Source organism: Hyperolius riggenbachi, chromosome 4 (genome assembly GCF_040937935.1).
Source record: "Hyperolius riggenbachi isolate aHypRig1 chromosome 4, aHypRig1.pri, whole genome shotgun sequence".
Classification (NCBI taxonomy): domain Eukaryota; kingdom Metazoa; phylum Chordata; class Amphibia; order Anura; family Hyperoliidae; genus Hyperolius; species Hyperolius riggenbachi.
In genome coordinates, this window is record NC_090649.1 from 120,236,781 (window position 1) to 120,254,613 (window position 17,833).

Consider the following 17,833-nt stretch of genomic DNA (forward strand, 5'->3'; position numbering starts at 1 on the left):
GAGAATTACTACGTACAGATGCAGGCCACTAAGGACAAAAAGGATACACGCAAAGTGCAATTTAAACTAACTTTGTTCCAGAAGGAGCCAGGCCTTCTGGTCTGTGTCCTTATCTTATCTGAAACGGGAAGTTTGCATAGTGCAGTACTATGAGCCCCATAGAAATGTATGGGCAGCAAGTTGACATGCAGAATTATTCTGCAACATATCTGAGCACTGTAAACCTAAACCCTACAGGATGAAGTCAGGAGGTGAAGGCTGCTTTTTTATCTAAGCCAATTCCCTGGCTGTCCTGCTGATCCTGTGGGGGACATTTATCAAGAGTGTCTGAGAAAAAAAAATAGTAGGTTTTTATAAATCCGTTCAGAATTGTCTCAGACGTCCGAAGAAATCACTAAGTAGTGCAGATTACTTCTTAAACTGTTAGGAATAGGAGGAGTTAGGAAGGTTTCTCAGGCAATACATATTGTGTGAGGAAAATTACTGTTGCTGAGGTAACCAACATCTACTATCAGCAGGCTCTGAGTGAGGGGGGAGGAGCCCTTCAGAAATCACATCTAGCCTGCACTGCTGCACTATCTGGAGAACTGCTTTTAAGTACTTCTTAATCTGCAGCAGTTTAGAGATGGATTTGCACATTTCTTAACGGTAGTGCAGCTCTAGAAATCCACCCTAAACTGCCGTAATTACGTAGAAGTTTCTTATGCAGAACAGTTCCTCTGCTGGTTAGAACAGTTGTAGAAGAAAAAAAAAAGGTCGGTAATGCTTTGATAAATCTGGCCCTGTGTCTCTCATACATTCTGCCACCGACCCAGAAGAGTATGAACATCAAGTGCTGTGATTGCAGTCTGGTTATATATTAGCTACATGCTTGTTTCAGGTGTGTGATTCAGACAATATATCCCCCAAGAAGATCAGCAAGAATGCCAGGCAATGAGCATTCTTTAAAAAGAAAGAAATATGGCAGCATGCATATCCCTCTCAATACAGTGTCAGTTTAATGAAAACATAGCATAGACTGTTCACTGCCTTCCGGGAGCTCTGAAGAGTCATGTGGTCAGATGATTAGATATAGGAAAAAATAAAGGGGGAAGTCAAAAAAACGATGCTTCCTTCTAAATAAAGTTCTAACAGTAGTAAAACAAAACCACCAGGACTGAGATTGTGCAAGAAAATGTGTTATATCGGGTTCCGGAGGACAAAATAAGATATGGATGGATGAATAACTTTTTTTTTAATAATCATCTTACCTATAAAATATGAATGTTAAAACACTGAAAAAAATATCCCATAACTCACCTGCCAGAATATGAAATGTTCCCGTATTAAAGTCTTCACAGCGTCATTGCTCCAGATATCCCGATTCAAGCACTGGCAGGCGAAATCCTGCACATTCTGTATGTTGATCATCAGCCATTTATTCTTCAGTTGGCCGCATTCTTTAGCCTACAGGTTAAATGTGGCATAGATATTACAAGTAGCTCTGACGTAGCATGCAATAATGCATTTACTTACACCCATGATTAGTAACCAGGTTTATTGTATGTACCATCATAATGTCCCCTGTAAATTATCCATATGCATGCATTTTTCTCTCACACTATGTTCTATTTACAGACTGACTTTCATATCTCTGCTGCCCCCTAGTGTGAGTTGGCAAGAGGCACAACATTAAAGTCAGATGACGCTCCATATTTGAACAGAAATAATGAAAAATCATCCAATACGGATTTATCTTATCTATCCTGTTTTTAGTGTTTACTGTAAGATTTAAGATAAATTCATTAAGACAACCACCTTTAAAGGGTTAAATGTTTTCTACCTAATGTAGAAAATTTGACTATGGATATTACCATTGGCCATATCCCTTATCTTGGCAAAAAAAATGTCAAATTCTTAATACATTATGGGCTTGATTCATCATAATGAGCCGTAGTGCGCCCTATGCACACCTTACAAAGCAGTGCGCGCTGCCATGTAAGGAGTGTGCCTTCCTTAGTTACGTGCATTGCAATGGGCAAAGCAATGCGCGTAACATTAGCTAGTCTCGGGTATACATGTACAAAGTGTCTAAGAATGGTGCTTACAGGCAGGACTTCTAGCCAGGCAGCATGGCGGTGTAGTGGTAAGCGCTATCGCCATGCAGCACTGGGTCCCCAGTTTGAATCCCAGCAAGGCACTATCTGCATGGAGTATGTATGTTCTCCCCGTGTCTGTGTGGGTTTCATCCAGGCACTCTGGTTTCCTCCCACATCCCAAAAACATACAGATAAACTAATTGTCTTACCCCTAAATTGGCCCTAGATTACAATACATACACCACACAATACACACATACATACACATGATTATGGTAGGGATTAGGCTGTGAGCCCCTCTGAGGGACAGTTAAGTGACAGTACAATATATAATCTGTACAGCGCTGCGGAATAGGTTGGCGCTATATAAATAATAAATAATAATATACACACACCTTTACTCTGCAGATATTTGATAACTTGATTTTTATTATGTATGAATTAAGCAAGCAGCAGAACAGTGCAAGCAGTTGGTACTGTAAGTCAATGAAAATAGAACCTTAAAATAGATGCTTCCTCCCCCCCCCTTTTATCCAATACCTATTAAAGGGAACTGTACTCGGATCTCCCAGCATGCATCGCAGCATACGCCAATGACCCAAACTGGTAATGACAAATTCCCACAGAAGCTGCTATTAGCTGGAGAAGATGGAGGAACCCGAACGTAACAAGGGGCAAGAGGATCAGCACCACATAGGTAAAGTAATGGTGCCCCCACCCCCCAGCAGCACACACTATTACAGACCCTCCCTTATAGGGGGTTCATTTTTAAAAAGTACAAAAATGATGCATTCAATGGTGAGTGGAAGGACATATTACATGTTTAGTTAAATGACTTGTATTCTACATTAATAAATCTACTATTGCCTCAACCAGTAAATAAACAGCAAAATAATAAAGAAGAAACACATCACACTACTAATAATCAGCTTGTGCAGATTGCCCCTAGATGGCGCTAGACCTGCACAGAAAGCATAAGGCACAGACACAAGCCCAACTCACACGGAGTTTACAGGTGACTTCACTGTCTGACAGCAACAGGAGTCCCAGAACTTGTGTTAGAGGGTCCCACTCTCGCTTTCTTCTTATAGCATTTTATTTCTCCTTTTTAAGAGGTTCTGAAATCAGAAAAACAAACATGTTAATAGCAGAACTGCCTATGCTATTATCATGTTGTTATTCTATTCCAGTATTGCTTATATGTGCAAATGCTATTTGTGAAGTGACATTTATTTTTAACCCCAGTCAGGGGCTAAAAAAAGTTATAAATATGCACGGACCCAGAAGCACCTGTGAGGGGCAGCTCAGTGTGGGTGGCGCAGTGTGTGCTGCACAGTTGTGGGCGGTGGTTTAAGGTGTGCGGCAGTTGTGGTATGTATGTAGCTGCGTTTGTGCATACATGAGTATGCACAGACTCCCCTGTGGGTGGCAGCTTAGTGCTGCGGTTGTGGCACGCCCACCGCACAGCGCAATTCTTTTGAGAATCTGGTGTTTTCTGGAAGGGGCTGAAAGAATCTGAAAAGCCCTTGAACTAAAAAAGCAACATTGAATATAATTTTGCCTACTTAAACCAAAAACTCATCTTAAAAAATAATTCAGTTGTAAGTAAGCAAGTATGGTTTCCCATGATGCATCACTCCCAAGTGCCAGGCAGACAACCAGAACCCGCCGATGTATAGAGAGCCTGTAGCTTATACATTTTATAGAGCCACATCAGTCCAACATGCATTATTCCTATATAGTCCTCTGCACTTCTGGATTTCCTTATGTCTAGTGCAAACCAGAATTCCCAGCTGTATAAAGCAAGTTCCCAGGGAGAAAACAAGGAACAGCAGGTGAACAAGTAGGCACTTCCAGCATTCAAATCTGCACATACCGTCTCAAAACTGCCTTTATGCATAAGATCTATAGGTGGGCGGAAAAGATCAGCCAGCGTTGTCAGTTTTTTGTCCACAACTCCTCCATTCCGTAGCTCCTGCTCCTGTCGGACTGCAGCAACCCCATGTGAATGACAGACAAGATTGGGTAAGAGGAGAGGGGAGGGGAGTAAAAAAAAAAAAAATAATTTACTATTATTGCCTGATCATCAATGTTACATATATTTGATATCAATGAAATACTATGAATGTGTAGTAAAATAATGGGGTTGATGAATGAAAACCATTTAAAAAAAAATGATAGCAAAAGTGCAACAGTTGCCAAGAGAAACCAATCAGAATCCTTGTTTCAATTACAGTGGAAACCTGACAAAGGCCTAGTGCACACCAGAGCGGTTCAGCTGCGTTTTGCGAGCCGCTTGCGGGTGCAGATCCGCTTGGGTAATGTATTTCAATGGGCTGGTGCACACCAGAGCGGGAGGCGTTTTGCAGAAACGCATACTCCCGGGCTGCTGCAGATTTTGGATTGTGGAGGCGTTTCTGCCTCAATGTTAAGTATAGGAAAAACGCAAACCGCTCTGAAAAACGGCACTTCAGAGCGGTTTGCCAGGCGTTTTTTGTTACAGTAGCTGTTCAGTAACAGCTTTACTGTAACAATACATGAAATCTACTACACCAAAAACGCTTCCCAAAACCGCAAAATGCTAGCTGAAACGCTACATAAAAAGAAGAAAAAGCGTTTCAAAATCTGCTAGCATATTGCGGATCTGCTAGCGGTTTTTGGCGTGCACTAGGCCTAACTGCTCCAGTTTAATGTTCTCAATGTCCATAGCAACCAGATTTATGTTTTCATCAAACTAGCATCGGATAAGGGTGCAAGGATAATCAATGAGATGTAAATATTTCCAAGTTTAGGCAAATTTATGTACATTTTATGCAAATGTATGCAGCTTGAAAATGGACCATTCTAAACCTGAATGTAACTTCATTGGTCCATTTTCAAGCTGCATATATTTGCATAAAAAAAGTACATACATTTACATTTGGAAATATTTGCATCTGACTGATTATCCCTAAAAGGCCTGGAACCCACTACAAGTCGCAAATCGCTATCGCAAGTGTCTTGAATTTGAATTAGAGATGTGTAAGTGATTACATGAGCGTTTTCTGGCGATTTTGGTAGCAAAGTGTAAGCTTTTTGCCAGCGATTTCAACTCTGATTGCTGGTTTTAAATTATATTTTTTCCCCCCAAGTTTGCAGTAATTTAAAATCACACACAAATCGCTATACAATGAAGCACAAACGCTCCCAAAATGCTGCATGTCCTGCGATTGTGATTTGGCTAATCGCAATCGCTACTGTGGAATTTGTCACATCCATTTTCATTGACAGGGTGTTTAGGCAAATCGCTAACGATTTAAAGCGATGCCTAAATGCACAAAAAAGTGCTCTAGTGGGTTCCAGGCCTAAGGCTTTTCTGAGGGCTTTGTGATTTGAAAAGCTCTTGCTAATGTAATGCTATGGATGTGATCCCACTGGAGCGATACGATTTTATGAAAATCCCCCATAGCATTGCATTAGCAAAAGCTTTTTCAAATCACTAGCGCTTAGAAAAGGCTTCTAGTGGATTTGAGCCCTAAGGGAGTGTTGGATGCTTGTTACGACTATAGTGAAGCTTCAACCAGTATGCGGTTTATCTTCACTCTCAATAAAGATGTTTGATAGCAAGGAGTGTTGGATGCTAATGGGGAAAAAACTTTTTAAGAGCCCTTTTCATACATTAGGACCACCGTGTGATGCAAACTGGCAAAGAAAGCACAATTCGTGTCATACCACAACTATCATCAGATGTTAAAACCTCTATAATGTACACTATAAAATTCAGTTGAGGTTCCTCCGATGGCAGGGATTGTGCTTATACACATGATGCTGTTCTACCATACTATTAACAGATGAAATATTCCAGCAGGGGCAAAAGAAGTATTTTGGGAAATGTGTTAAATCTATACTTACAGTGAACCTAAACTGAGAAGGATAAAGATTTTTCCTTTTAACATAATACCACTTGCCTAACGCTCCTGCTGACCCTGTGTCTCTACTTTTAGCCACAGCCCCTCAAGAAGCATGCAGATCAGGTGCTCTGACTGAAGTCAGACTGGATTAGCTGCATGTTTGTTTCAGGTGTGTGATTCAGCCACTACTGCAGCCAAAGAGATCAGTAGAACTGCCAAGCAACTGTTATTGTTTAAAAGGAAACATTCATATCCCTCTCAGTTTAGGTGCACTTTAAGAATTTTTCTAAGAAATCATTATACAAATTTGTAATAATTGCACTTCTTACAAATACAATGATAAATCAGCCCATTAAAAATTATGCAATATAAAAAGTTTTGGCTGCAGCTGTCAGCCTCCAGGGGAGGGGCCAAGTGCTGTACAGACGAATGATAGGAAGGAGGGACGACAGAACAGCTTGGAGCAGAAAGAGTAAAAAAGACAAGACTGATCATCTCGGCCTGCACCAAGCCAAGACGATCCAGCACTTTGGATTGAAGCATTGGGGAACCTGCACACAATCCAGGTGGAGATGGCTCAGATAACATGTGTACGAGGCTCACAGTAGTTAAAGTATCCATACATTACTCGATATCTGGGCAGATCAACCATGAGACAGATAACTCTCTCATTGAGTCTGATCACAGAGGGATCTATTGCCTGCATTCCAAATGCTGAAAGATGTCAACATGAAATCTATCAAAAATCAGTGTTCCACCGCTGGAAGTCAGTCGAAAGATCAATCATGTGGCCATGCTGCAGCACAGATTCTCTTCTGATTTCATTCCAAATTATCAAATCAGAAGGGCCACAATATTGAGTGATATATGGGCACCACTAGTTTGTTATCACAGTTCTCAGATCAGGCTCAGCACAACCAACAACCATTTTAATAGATCAATTGAAGAATCAGGCGAAGTCAACCAAGCATTTACTGGCAGTGATCTAAATACAGCAAACATGAAAAATAAAATGGCTGTCTATAAATAAGCCTATCTTTGAATTGCTGTCAATGCCTAGTCACTTAGCACCATGGCCTGATGTCACTATTTAAAGGAGAACTCCATGAAATTGTCATAGGATCGGGCATTCAATAGGATAAGAGTAATTTATACCTCTTAAAATGTTTTTGTCCTTCACAAGTAAAATTCTCTCTAGCCAGCTCTCCGGCTCACCTGTTTGAATGAGCCAGAAGATAAACAGAGAAACAGATTATTTGCATCACAGCTTTAGGGACAATAGAAGATTATTTTTAAACACAAAACAATGCCTGGCAGAAGCTGCTCATCATTGTTAGCACAGAGGGAGAACAAGTCCACTGCATGGTACAATGTTTTCAACAGCAGGAATGCTGCTAACACTATTACAAAGCAGGGCAGGATTTACCATTAAGGCAGGAACCTACAGGCGCCTGATGGATGAAGGGCAGCTTATTCCCCTCCCAGAGTGTCCACCTCCTTTTCCCATGCAAAGCCGCATGCCGCTAATGTAGCTTCTGCACGACTGGGATGGGGACACGGAACATATCAGCCAGGGTTAGCTGCTCCCTCTCCTCATTCCCCCTTCTGCACTTATCTATTTCACTTCAGCTCTGGAGTGTCGATCTCACTAAAGCCTCATACACACCTACCAACAATCTGTCCAACTATCTTCTGAACTTGTCTGTTGGAAGTTTTGTGTGTGTGTGTACAGCTGTCAAACAACCAGATGACCAACTGATAACGGGCTGTTTGCCAGATCAACCTGACCAACTATCATGCAGGTTGGAACGTGTGTACAAGTCTTTTGAACAACTGTGTTTGAATGTGGACGTGTTGTAAAATTTGTCATTTAGCTTGCACCCATAGTATTAAAGCAAGTTGGTTGTTTAGTTGGTTAGCGTGTGTGTAAGTACTTGTCACTTACCCACTTGAGGACCGCAGTGTTAAACCCCCCCCAAAAGACCATGCCATTTTTAGTTAAAGTGAACCTCCGGACTAAAAATCGACTCAGCAGCACTGAAAACGCCTGGTGTTTCTTTAACAGTTTCACAGCATCAGAACTTTGTTTCTCTTATACAAGCCTCATTTTTAGCTGCACAAAAGAAAACTGCCCGGGCTTTTTACCCCTGATGCTGTGCAAAGCATGATGGGATTTCTGATTTTGTGGTTCTCGTTCTGCTGTTTTGGTGCAATTTTTTTTTCTTACATTTTGAATTTGACATTTGAAGCCTAGCGTGTGCAGCTGGGAGGGGTAATCAGGACACAGGACAGTTGGAACTGTGTTTCCTGCTCCTTGTCACCTCCTTTCAACCAAAAAGATGGCTGCCCCCATGACAAAGATGGCAGCCCCCATGAATCACAAACATTTGCCTGTTCTTTTAAAACAGGGTGTGTAAGAGATTACCTATCTATTCTAATTAACATAACTAATGTAACTTGATGACAGTATGTTTGTTTAGGCTGAAGTTCCCCTTTAAATAGGCCACTGCAGCTTTAAGGACAAGCTGCAGGGCCGTAAAACTCAGCACACAAGTGACACAAGTATTACACGGCTGTCCCCAGTACAGCGCCGATGCTGACCACAGCGCTGTGCTACATGTAAAGACGGCGGTTTCACCATCTAAGTCTCCCGAGCGGCAATCGCCACTCGGAGACTGAAGGCTCCGCCTTCCAAGCAGGAGATGCGCATCTCCTGCTAGCCCCATAGACAGCCGTTCACGCCAATCGGCGTGGAGCGGTCCTGGGGCTGCTGCACTGCTCACGCCAATTGGCGTGGAACAGTCGGCAAGTAGCTAAACCACTTGGTGTGGTTGGTCATGTTGTGCAGTTGGTCATGTTGCGTGGTTGGTTGTGCATTAAGTTAAATGTGTGTATGAGCCTTCAGCGTTTTTATCTCTGCTGCTCTCCTCCCCCTAATCTCATGCTGCTAACCCTTACATTGCTGACCATAAATTAGTGTTTGCATGGGTATATTTCTGTGAACTGATTTATTTGCTTTGCATTGTCTATTGTATTGCACATTACTCTGCATAGTTGTCTCTAAAGATCAGCATTGGTGATCCCCTTTAGGGAGTCAAGCAATGAATAATATCCACCTCTAACAGCACTAAGCACTTTTTGTATCCCTCCATTGCTGCTATTCAGCATCTAGCTCTTATGACTCACTCCACTTTTGCTAACTGTATTTATTCGCTACCTCATCTGCACCTAGCACTTTTACTTGGCTCTGAGGTTACTGCAAAGAACCTTATGTATAGTAAATAGCACAGAGTATTTTTTTTATATAGTTTTTATACTTTTTCCTTTTATTGCTGTCCACATAATTAAAGGAGTCATCAGGCATTGGCAAGTAAAATAAGGGCTACTTACCCGGGGCTTCGTCCAGCCCCAAGCTCCCAGCATGTCCCTCGCCGCAGCTACTGCGTCTGCGCAGTACGCTCCGGTCCACGTGGCAGTGATTGACAGCGCCGCTTGCACAGGCGCAGTACAGGCCGACCTCTAGGTCGGCCTGACGTCATCACCGGGGATTGGGAGGCAGCAGCGGCGAACGGCTCACCGCAGAGCTGCGGCAAGCGACATGCTGGGAGCTGGGGGCTGGACGAAGCACCGGGTAAGTAGCCCTTATTTTACTTGCCAATGCCTGATAAATCCTTTAAGCACTTTTTTCACCTTCACTATGCTGCACCTAGCACTTGAGAACCTATTGTAAAGTTTTCCATAATTGCACTCTCTACTTTTTATGAATATTTCTTGCAGTTTACCAAATAGTGACACTATTAATTGAATTATTGTGCCGCTAGCATAACGAATAATGTAACTAATTAGCAACATTGCTTACAATTGGCAGTACTTATATGACTGTTCCCCATTCAATATGCATTGTATAAAATGTTTTTAAGACCGAGTTTGGAGGTCAGCGATTGATCCTTTGAGACGTAACTCTGGCTAACTGCGTCGGACAGGGGAAGCAGAGGGTGTTTTGTCGCCAGAGACTATGGCGACAGACCTTCTGTGCCTATAGGCTCCTGTGATGTAAATCCAGGCCTGTTTCAAGTCATATCATAAACAAGGGAAATACAGCATTCAAATATTACACATCCTGGAGTTCTCCTTTAAAGTGATCCTGTAGTGGATTGCTGTAACCTTAATTGGTGCTAAGACTGCATGCTGTGCAGCTTCACCACCTTAGCAGTGATTCCTGCTGTCACTAATGAGTCATGGCAAGTCCCCAAAGTTAAATACAAATCTGCTTACAGGCTGCACTAGTCGACTAGGCCAAACACTTACCAGACCCCAAACATTCATTGCCTGGTGTCTGCATTCATGCACAGGCTAGTCTATGATGTGGCCATAGGTGAAAGGTGCATGGCCAACAATAGACAGGGCACGTCAGGGCAAAGATGAGCTGCATCATGGGAGGGAGGAGCCTGGCTGGAGGCCAGCCAATGTGAGGATTTTCTGAGGCTCACAAGGGCCCTGTTAGTGACATCAGGCAGTGCTGCTGAGGTGGTAAGGGCTGCATGCTGGACTTGTACAGCGATAAACTAGTGACTGACTAAAGGATCGCTTTAGCAAAGATCTATAATCCAGAAACATGGAAAACAGACCGGAGAAGACAGGAGGTGATCCATAAACTTGATATATGCTTTATAATGCATTTCTAACCAAGTTTGAACTATACTGAGCTAACAAAAGTGGGCAAAAATATGAATCATAAAACACAGCATAAATTATGCTTGCCATAAAAACCATTGATGATCAACTCTGACACTGTTCTTACTGTATAAAACCTGTGCTGAAAGACACCATGGGCTAAAGGAAAAACAGAGTCAACCACTTCCTGACAACAGTTGTGTGAATTCAAATCATTGTCCAAGAACTATAATTTAAAGGGAACCTGTAACTTTTAGAAAAGGAAAAACATATTTACCTCGGGAGGAGGAAGCCTATGGATCTTAATGAGGCTTCCCCATCCTCAGAAAACCTGATCCAGTGCTGACAGCCCCCCACAATCATAACAATCAAAACAATATTAATGCTAGTAGCCTGCCTGCTCAGGCCATTCCGCTCTAATTCCAGCGGAAATAGTTGAGCCCAATCGGGTCCACGCTACTGCACAGACGCAAGCCACCTGCAAAGTAGAGTGGACCTGATTGGGCCCGGTTATTTCCGCCGGGGCTTGAGCAGAAAGCTGCCAGTGCATCTGGCCACAGAGGCAACAAGTGGACTTTTGGGGGTCCCATTGCTGGATCGCCTCTGCTGAGGAGGATATGGGAAGTCTCTTTAGGATCCGAGGTAAGTACCCCAGAGGGGCACTTTTTTCCCTTCAACTTCACTTTAATAAAACAACTCCCCCTCCCCAGGGTGGTTCGTAAGTTGTGTAGACCGTTCTGGGGGTGGCAAGCATTACTTTCCTTGGGGGGGCAGGAGGGAGTACTCCCTAGCCCCCATCTGTATGCGCTCCAAAACCTTCTCCATCCAGAGCCGTAGCAGGTTGAAGATACCGCAGCGGTACCTTAACACATTCCGGGAGTTATAGTCCTTCAATGTGAGTAGAAAGCAGCCCCCCATAGCAAAGTAATGTTTGCCAGCTAATGGCTAACACAATTTACAAACCACACGCAGGGGGAATGTTTGTTTTATGTATATACATATTTTATGAAAACTATGCTCAGATCCCTTTAACAATCATATTGGATAACGTTAAAGTTTCTAACTCCATTTTGATAATCTAGTGCCTGCTTGTAATTCTGCATGTTGGCACCAGTGCAGTTTACTGTCCACATTCTTTAGATTTATGGCAACATAAATGTAAATCGCTCATCGCCATCATATGATGCAGGATTACGAGTACAAATTCCTGCATATACAGTACATGGTTTGTACAAGCATTGCCAGGCAGGCTAAAGTTAACAGCTGAATCACACAGCTCAACTCTCATCTGAAGTCCATACACCACTTAACTCTCCAATACCACTGATAGTGTGCAAATATTTACAAGAATAGCACCCAGTTACTTACTGGTTTCAGTCTGAAAATCACGGAATCCATCAAATATCGAACGAGCTGGTCTTCGCCTTTTAGGAGCTGTTAACAGAAAAACGAATTTTAGAACAGGTGACTGTAGCAATAACTTTTAATAAGTCAACATAGCGTTACCAGCTGGATGCAGATAAAGTTTTCATTATGTCGGAAGAAGATAGGAGGGCTGGCACACAGTGGCAATCTGCAGTTTTGTTGGAGAGTACAGGGTACTCCAGGGTGCCACCAAAAGCAGTGACTATGGGCAAGTGGCAAAGCAGACCAGGTCCAGGACAAGCTTCTCACGCCATGAGGTAAGCGTGTCCTCCTCGCAGAACACGCTTACCTCACAGTGTACACCACGCCAAGTGTGGAGGCATCAGCCAGCACCGGGATGTACTACACCCCCACTCCATCGATATCCCCAGGAGATGCAAGCGCGAGCCTGTGCGTACCACAGAAGGCCACGGAAGGTACAATAGACTGAGTCTTCTTCTGAGTGAGGGGTCTGCTTCATAAGCCTGGCATAGATTGTTAAAATGGCGAGCCTAGTTTAGGATTGGTGGTGAGGCTTGTTAGTGTACTATGTGTGAGATGCGCTCCAACTATTAAGCCAGATATTTTATTAGGGGGGGTTTTATAGGATTTGTATGTTACTAACAGTCATGTACCAATAAAGGGTTTCACTATTTGCAAAAAACAGAGCAGCAGGTTGTTTTTGTGGAAGGGATGGGGACATCAGTCTATGCATATCAGGATGGGGATAGTGCAGACCTATACACTTCTGATGTCTGCATGGATCACGCCATGCGGCTTTGAAAAAATTGCAGCAAAAAAAAAAATAATAATAATAATTAGTGTGGGGAAGTGGCTTAAGGCATCTTTTGGAGAAAAAATTAATATAGATCCTGACTTATATTTGGGGAAACACTGTACTATGTAAACAGTAAGCAACTGAACCCCTTGGACACAGTTAAGTTACTGCAGAGAGGACTAAAGCACTGACCTCCAAATATTTCAGGCTCTACAAGGACTTCTTGTTTTTGTGGAATTGGTGCTCGGACTTCATCTCTGGAAGAAAATGACCAGCACATTATTACAGAATACACAAAAGGACAGTAGTACTTAAAGGGAACCTAAACTGAGAGGGAGATGGATTTTTCCTTTTAATCACTTGAGGACCACAGTGTTAAACCCCCCTAATGACCAGGCCATTTTATGTAAAATGTACCACTGCAGCTTTAAGGCCAAGCGGCAGGGCTGAACACAGCACACTAGTGATTCCCCTCCCCTTTTCCCCCCACCAACAGAGCTCTCTGTTGGTGGGGTCTGATTGCCCCCCAGATGTTTGATTGTTTGTGTTTTTTTTTAATAAAAAAATATATTTTTTTTTATTATTGTTGTAAACCCTCCTCCCTCCCTACCAGCCAATCCCCGTGATCAGCTGTCATAGGTTTCAGCCTATGACAGCCGATCACTTCTGTGCCTCAGGAGGGGACAGCCGTGTCACACGGCTGTCCCCAGTACAGCGCTGCTGCAGATCACAGCGCTGTACAATGTAATTAGACGGTGGTTTCGCCGTCTAACAGTCGCACAAGCTCTGCTCCGCCCACTAAGCAGGAGATGCGCGCGCAACCTGCGCGCGATCGCCTGCAAACCAGAGCCCCTGGACTTTTACGCTGATCGGCGTTGGGCGGTCCTGGGGCTGCCGCCGCAACCTCCCCCATTGGCGTGACGCGGTCGGCTACAGGTTAAAATAATACCAGTTGCCTGACTCTCCTGCTGATCTTGTGTCTCTAATACTTTTAGCCACAGCCTCTCATCAAGCATGCAGATTCGGTGCTCTGACTGAAGTGAGACTGGATTAGCTGCATGCTTATTTCAGGGTTGTGATTCAGCCACTACTGCAGCCAAAGTGATCAGCAGGACTGTCAGGCAACTGGTATTGTTTAAAAGGAAACATCCATATCAATCTCAGTTAAGGTTCCCTTTAAAGAGTAGCTGTTAGGCATAAAATACAAAATCAATTTGTAAATCAGGGTGAAAAGGATGCTAACCAGGAAATTCAAAACTTTAAAATCAATCTTACTTTTTTCCAATTAGGTTTTTTCTCCTCATGCCCCCAGGCTCTATATTGGTACACAGACGCAAAAGAGAAGTGACAGGCATGCTGAATCAGCCTGATTGGCTGAAGCCTCTGTCACTCACCTCTCTCCCTTCTGATTGGCAGCCTGGTCTCCCCTTCACTGTGGTGGATCCAGCCACTGTAAGGGGGGGGGGGCAGAGGCCATCTCCTGTCACTGTCTGCCCCCTCTCCGCACACCTGCTGCCGCATTCCCCCTCTTCCCCGCGCTGAACATCGGGGAAGGATAAAGGAGGTGAACACAAACACCTACTAATGGTTCTAGGCGCTGCAGTTCCCTTCTATTCTCTCTGCACTCCCGCCAACGGTAGTGCAGAGAATAGAGGGGAATGGCAGTGCTTGAATCCATTAGGCCTGAAGGATTTTAGGAAAATATTGAATTGATCGATTGCTGTCCAAAATTGCGATTTCAATTCAATTCACGATTTCCTTCAAATCAAGCTTTGTTCCCCCATCTCTCTTTGTGCCCCCTTTGCCTCTTTATGCCTCCTCTGGGCCTCTCTCTTGCCCCCTTTGTGTCTCTTTGTGCTCCCTCGGTCTCCTGTGTTTCTCTCTGTGCCTCCTCTGTGTCTCCTGTGTCTCTCTCTGTACCCGCTCTGTGTCTCTCTCTGTACCCGCTCTGTCTCTCTGTGCCTCCTTTATCCCCCAAGCTGTATCAGTTCTTGACATACCTTCCACCACGAGTCCAGCGATTCCCGTCTATCCACTTCGCCTCCTGCAGGCTCTAATGCACAAATACTTCCTGTATGTCATGTGACAAAATAGAAGAATTTTTTTGTCACAAGTTAGCAGAAATTGACACTTTGTATGAAAAAAAAAAAAAAAAACAAACAAAAAAAAAACAAAAACAATACAAATCAATTTCCGCTACCTTGTGACAAAAAATAAAATCTTCTATGAACTCACCATACTCCTAACGGAATACCTTGGGGTGTCTTCTTTCTAAAATGGGGTCATTTGTGGGGTTCCTATACTGCCCTGGCATTTTAGGGGCGTACTGTCACGCCGGCCGCCGTGGTGACATCAGTGTGACGTTTGAGGAAGAAAGAGCCCAACACTCGGGCCCAGTGTCGCCAGGCAGCCATTTCTGAGTGAAGGCCTAGGAGAAGAGCCAGGACGCCGTCGTGGGACCTCTCGACCTACACTGGGCTGAAGAAAGCCCAAGGTGAGTAGCAATTTCATTTTTATTTTGAGCTTGGAGTCCCTTTAAGCAATACCAGTTGTCTGGCTGTCCTGCTGATCCTCTGCGTCTAGTACTTTCAGCCATACACCCTGAACAAGCATGCAGCAGATCAGATGTTTCTGACATTATCAGATCTGAAAAGATTAGCTGCATGCTTGTTTCTGGTGTTATTCAGACACTACTGCAGCCAAAGAGATCAGCAGGACTGCCAGGCAAATGGTATTGTTTAAAAGGAAATAAATAGGACAGCCTCCATATACTTCTCACTTCAGGTTCTTTTTACAGGCTTAACCTCTCAGCCGACACTGCCATAGTAATTTCTACACTCAACCTGCTGGTACCCATATCTGGGCAGTGTAGCTGAGTTCAGTACTGTAACAACAACTTACACTTGCTAATTTGCAAGCAATCACTGATTAGTGAACATAAAACGTAGGTAGAAGCAAACAGGTGGATACAATCCATGTTCCATTGGCTTTACAAGGTACCCCAGCAACAGAACATTTCTCAAGTTGTCATTATGGGGTTTGTTGTATGTAGAATACTGTGAGACAAATGATTCTAATCCATTTTGGAATACGGTAAGTCTGTAACATAACAAAATGTGGGAAAAATGATGTGCTTTGAATACTTTCCGGATGCATTGTATTCAATGTGAAAGATCAGTATGAATGTTCTGCACAACACAGCATCAGTAATGAGACTTACTCTGCAGCCGGAATGGCAGTAGATGTCCCGGCAGAACTCGTGCTTGGCTCTTCCACTACTCCACCCCCATCCAGAAACATTGTGACAGCCATCTCCAAATTGTGGTTGCATGCTTCTAGCATATGCTTGCCCACGCTTTCCGTGGCTCCTAAGTGGAAAGAAATATTGCCAGTCTATTTTAGAAGGTTATAGTTCAGCTTGATACTTGCTTCAATTAGGCTTGACATGCAAAAAGAACTACATTCCATTTCCAACCCGTTAAGACCCATACACGGTACAATTTTCCATCAAATTAACCATTCATCTGATAAGAAATTGATTCGTGTGTAGACATCCAAATTGTTCCCAATCGATTTTGCAATTGATTTTGCGTCAAGTACCCAAAATCAATCAGAATCTGATCAGACCGGTAAGAAATGACGTGAAACATCTGTCAATCTCACAGAAAATTGTACTGTGTGTACCCAGGTTTACGTGCTCTGCAATGCATCAGATAAACTGCTTTGAAGGAAAGTAAACCTGAACTCTAGCTTGGTAAGGAAAAACCATCCTTCACCCTCCCACTTCAGGCATTGTGTAGTAGAAACCTCTACATGCCAGATGGTTTACACTCTCAGATATTTCACTGCTAGTAAAAGGTGAATCAGACACTAAGCTGCTACTCACAAGTTTCACAGACAATGCAGCCATTCCAGGTATTCCTCTTGGAAAATGCATAATAGGTGTACTTCCTGGACAGCACTCCTCACTTGTGTCTGTTCCTTCCTGCACGGTTCAGTCTGCTTGGCTCTACAGACCACAGTCTTCAATCAAACACGATAACCAGCACTGAAGATTTCAAGGTGTTTATTCACATCAAAAGTGAATATTCAGCCACCATCCCATACATGAAGCAGGATATAAATATAGCTCTCTGTACGAATAGCTCTCTGATGCACACAGCACAGCGGAAAGCACCTGATGATCAGTGTGTTAATCACATGGCTGACTGGAATAAAGCACAACGGAACAGTCGTTGTTTCGAGCGGTTGCCCGCTCTTTGTCGAGTGCAGCAATACAAAACCTGCCTCACCTCTCATACCTTTTATACCATGTATTGGATGATGGCTGAATATTCACAATTGATGTGAACAAACAAACACCTTGAAAGTTTTCAGTGCTGGTCATCGCGTTTGATTGAAGCCTTTTGAAAAATTCATTCATTGTGATTCAAAGAAGCTTCAGCACTACATTTTGGGTAATGCCAATACAATTGTTTGCTTGGCTAATGAAATGTGTTTTTAGTTACAGCACTTCTTAAAGGGAACCTGAACTGAGTAAAATTATTTAAAATAAATAAACACATGATACAGCTGCAAATGAATATTACATACTTACCTCACCGTCAGTTCCTCTCAGAGGCTCACCGGTTTCTTCTTACAGTGACCCCTTCCAGTTCTGACAATATTTTGTCGGAACTGAAATACACCAGTTGCTGTCAGTTATATAGGAGCTGCTGTCAGTTACAACTAAATGTGCAAGGTAATGTCCATGTATCCCCATGGCTCAAGTGGGCGATATTACAGTTTAACTGTGTGCTGACAGAGAAGCTGTTATGGGTAAATGGCCATTTTCAAAATGGAGGACAGAGAATTCCATTGATCACAGTGGACAAATGGGATGCAGGAGGGGAGAAAGAGATTGAGGAGTAGACTGCACAGGATGCAAGTATGACCTGTGTACAGTTATTTTGACTTTTTATTTTCAGTTCAGGTTCTCTTTAAAGCGTAACTGTCGGACATAAAATACA

At 43.2% G+C, this 17,833-nt stretch overlaps 1 protein-coding gene across 3 annotated transcripts in view; it reads right to left on the reverse strand.

Annotated features, from left to right (window-relative positions):
• Positions 1–17,833, reverse strand: part of UBXN7 (UBX domain protein 7) — a 43,319-nt gene that overhangs the window by 14,591 nt on the left and 10,895 nt on the right. Inside the window, exons 1-7 of one of the 3 annotated variants that reach the window (XM_068280462.1) lie at positions 16,711–16,935; positions 16,045–16,192; positions 13,017–13,081; positions 12,011–12,076; positions 7,124–7,183; positions 3,955–4,067; positions 1,300–1,446 (exon numbers count right to left, since the gene is read on the reverse strand). In XM_068280462.1, coding sequence (XP_068136563.1) covers positions 1,300–1,446; positions 3,955–4,067; positions 7,124–7,183; positions 12,011–12,076; positions 13,017–13,081; positions 16,045–16,166 — 573 coding nt within the window. In that variant the 5' untranslated portion in view covers positions 16,167–16,192; positions 16,711–16,935. Of the gene's footprint in view, positions 1–1,299; positions 1,447–3,954; positions 4,068–7,123; positions 7,184–12,010; positions 12,077–13,016; positions 13,082–16,044; positions 16,193–16,710; positions 16,936–17,833 lie in introns of those variants that run through there. The other 2 variants (XM_068280460.1, XM_068280461.1) reach the window with 2 other exon arrangements.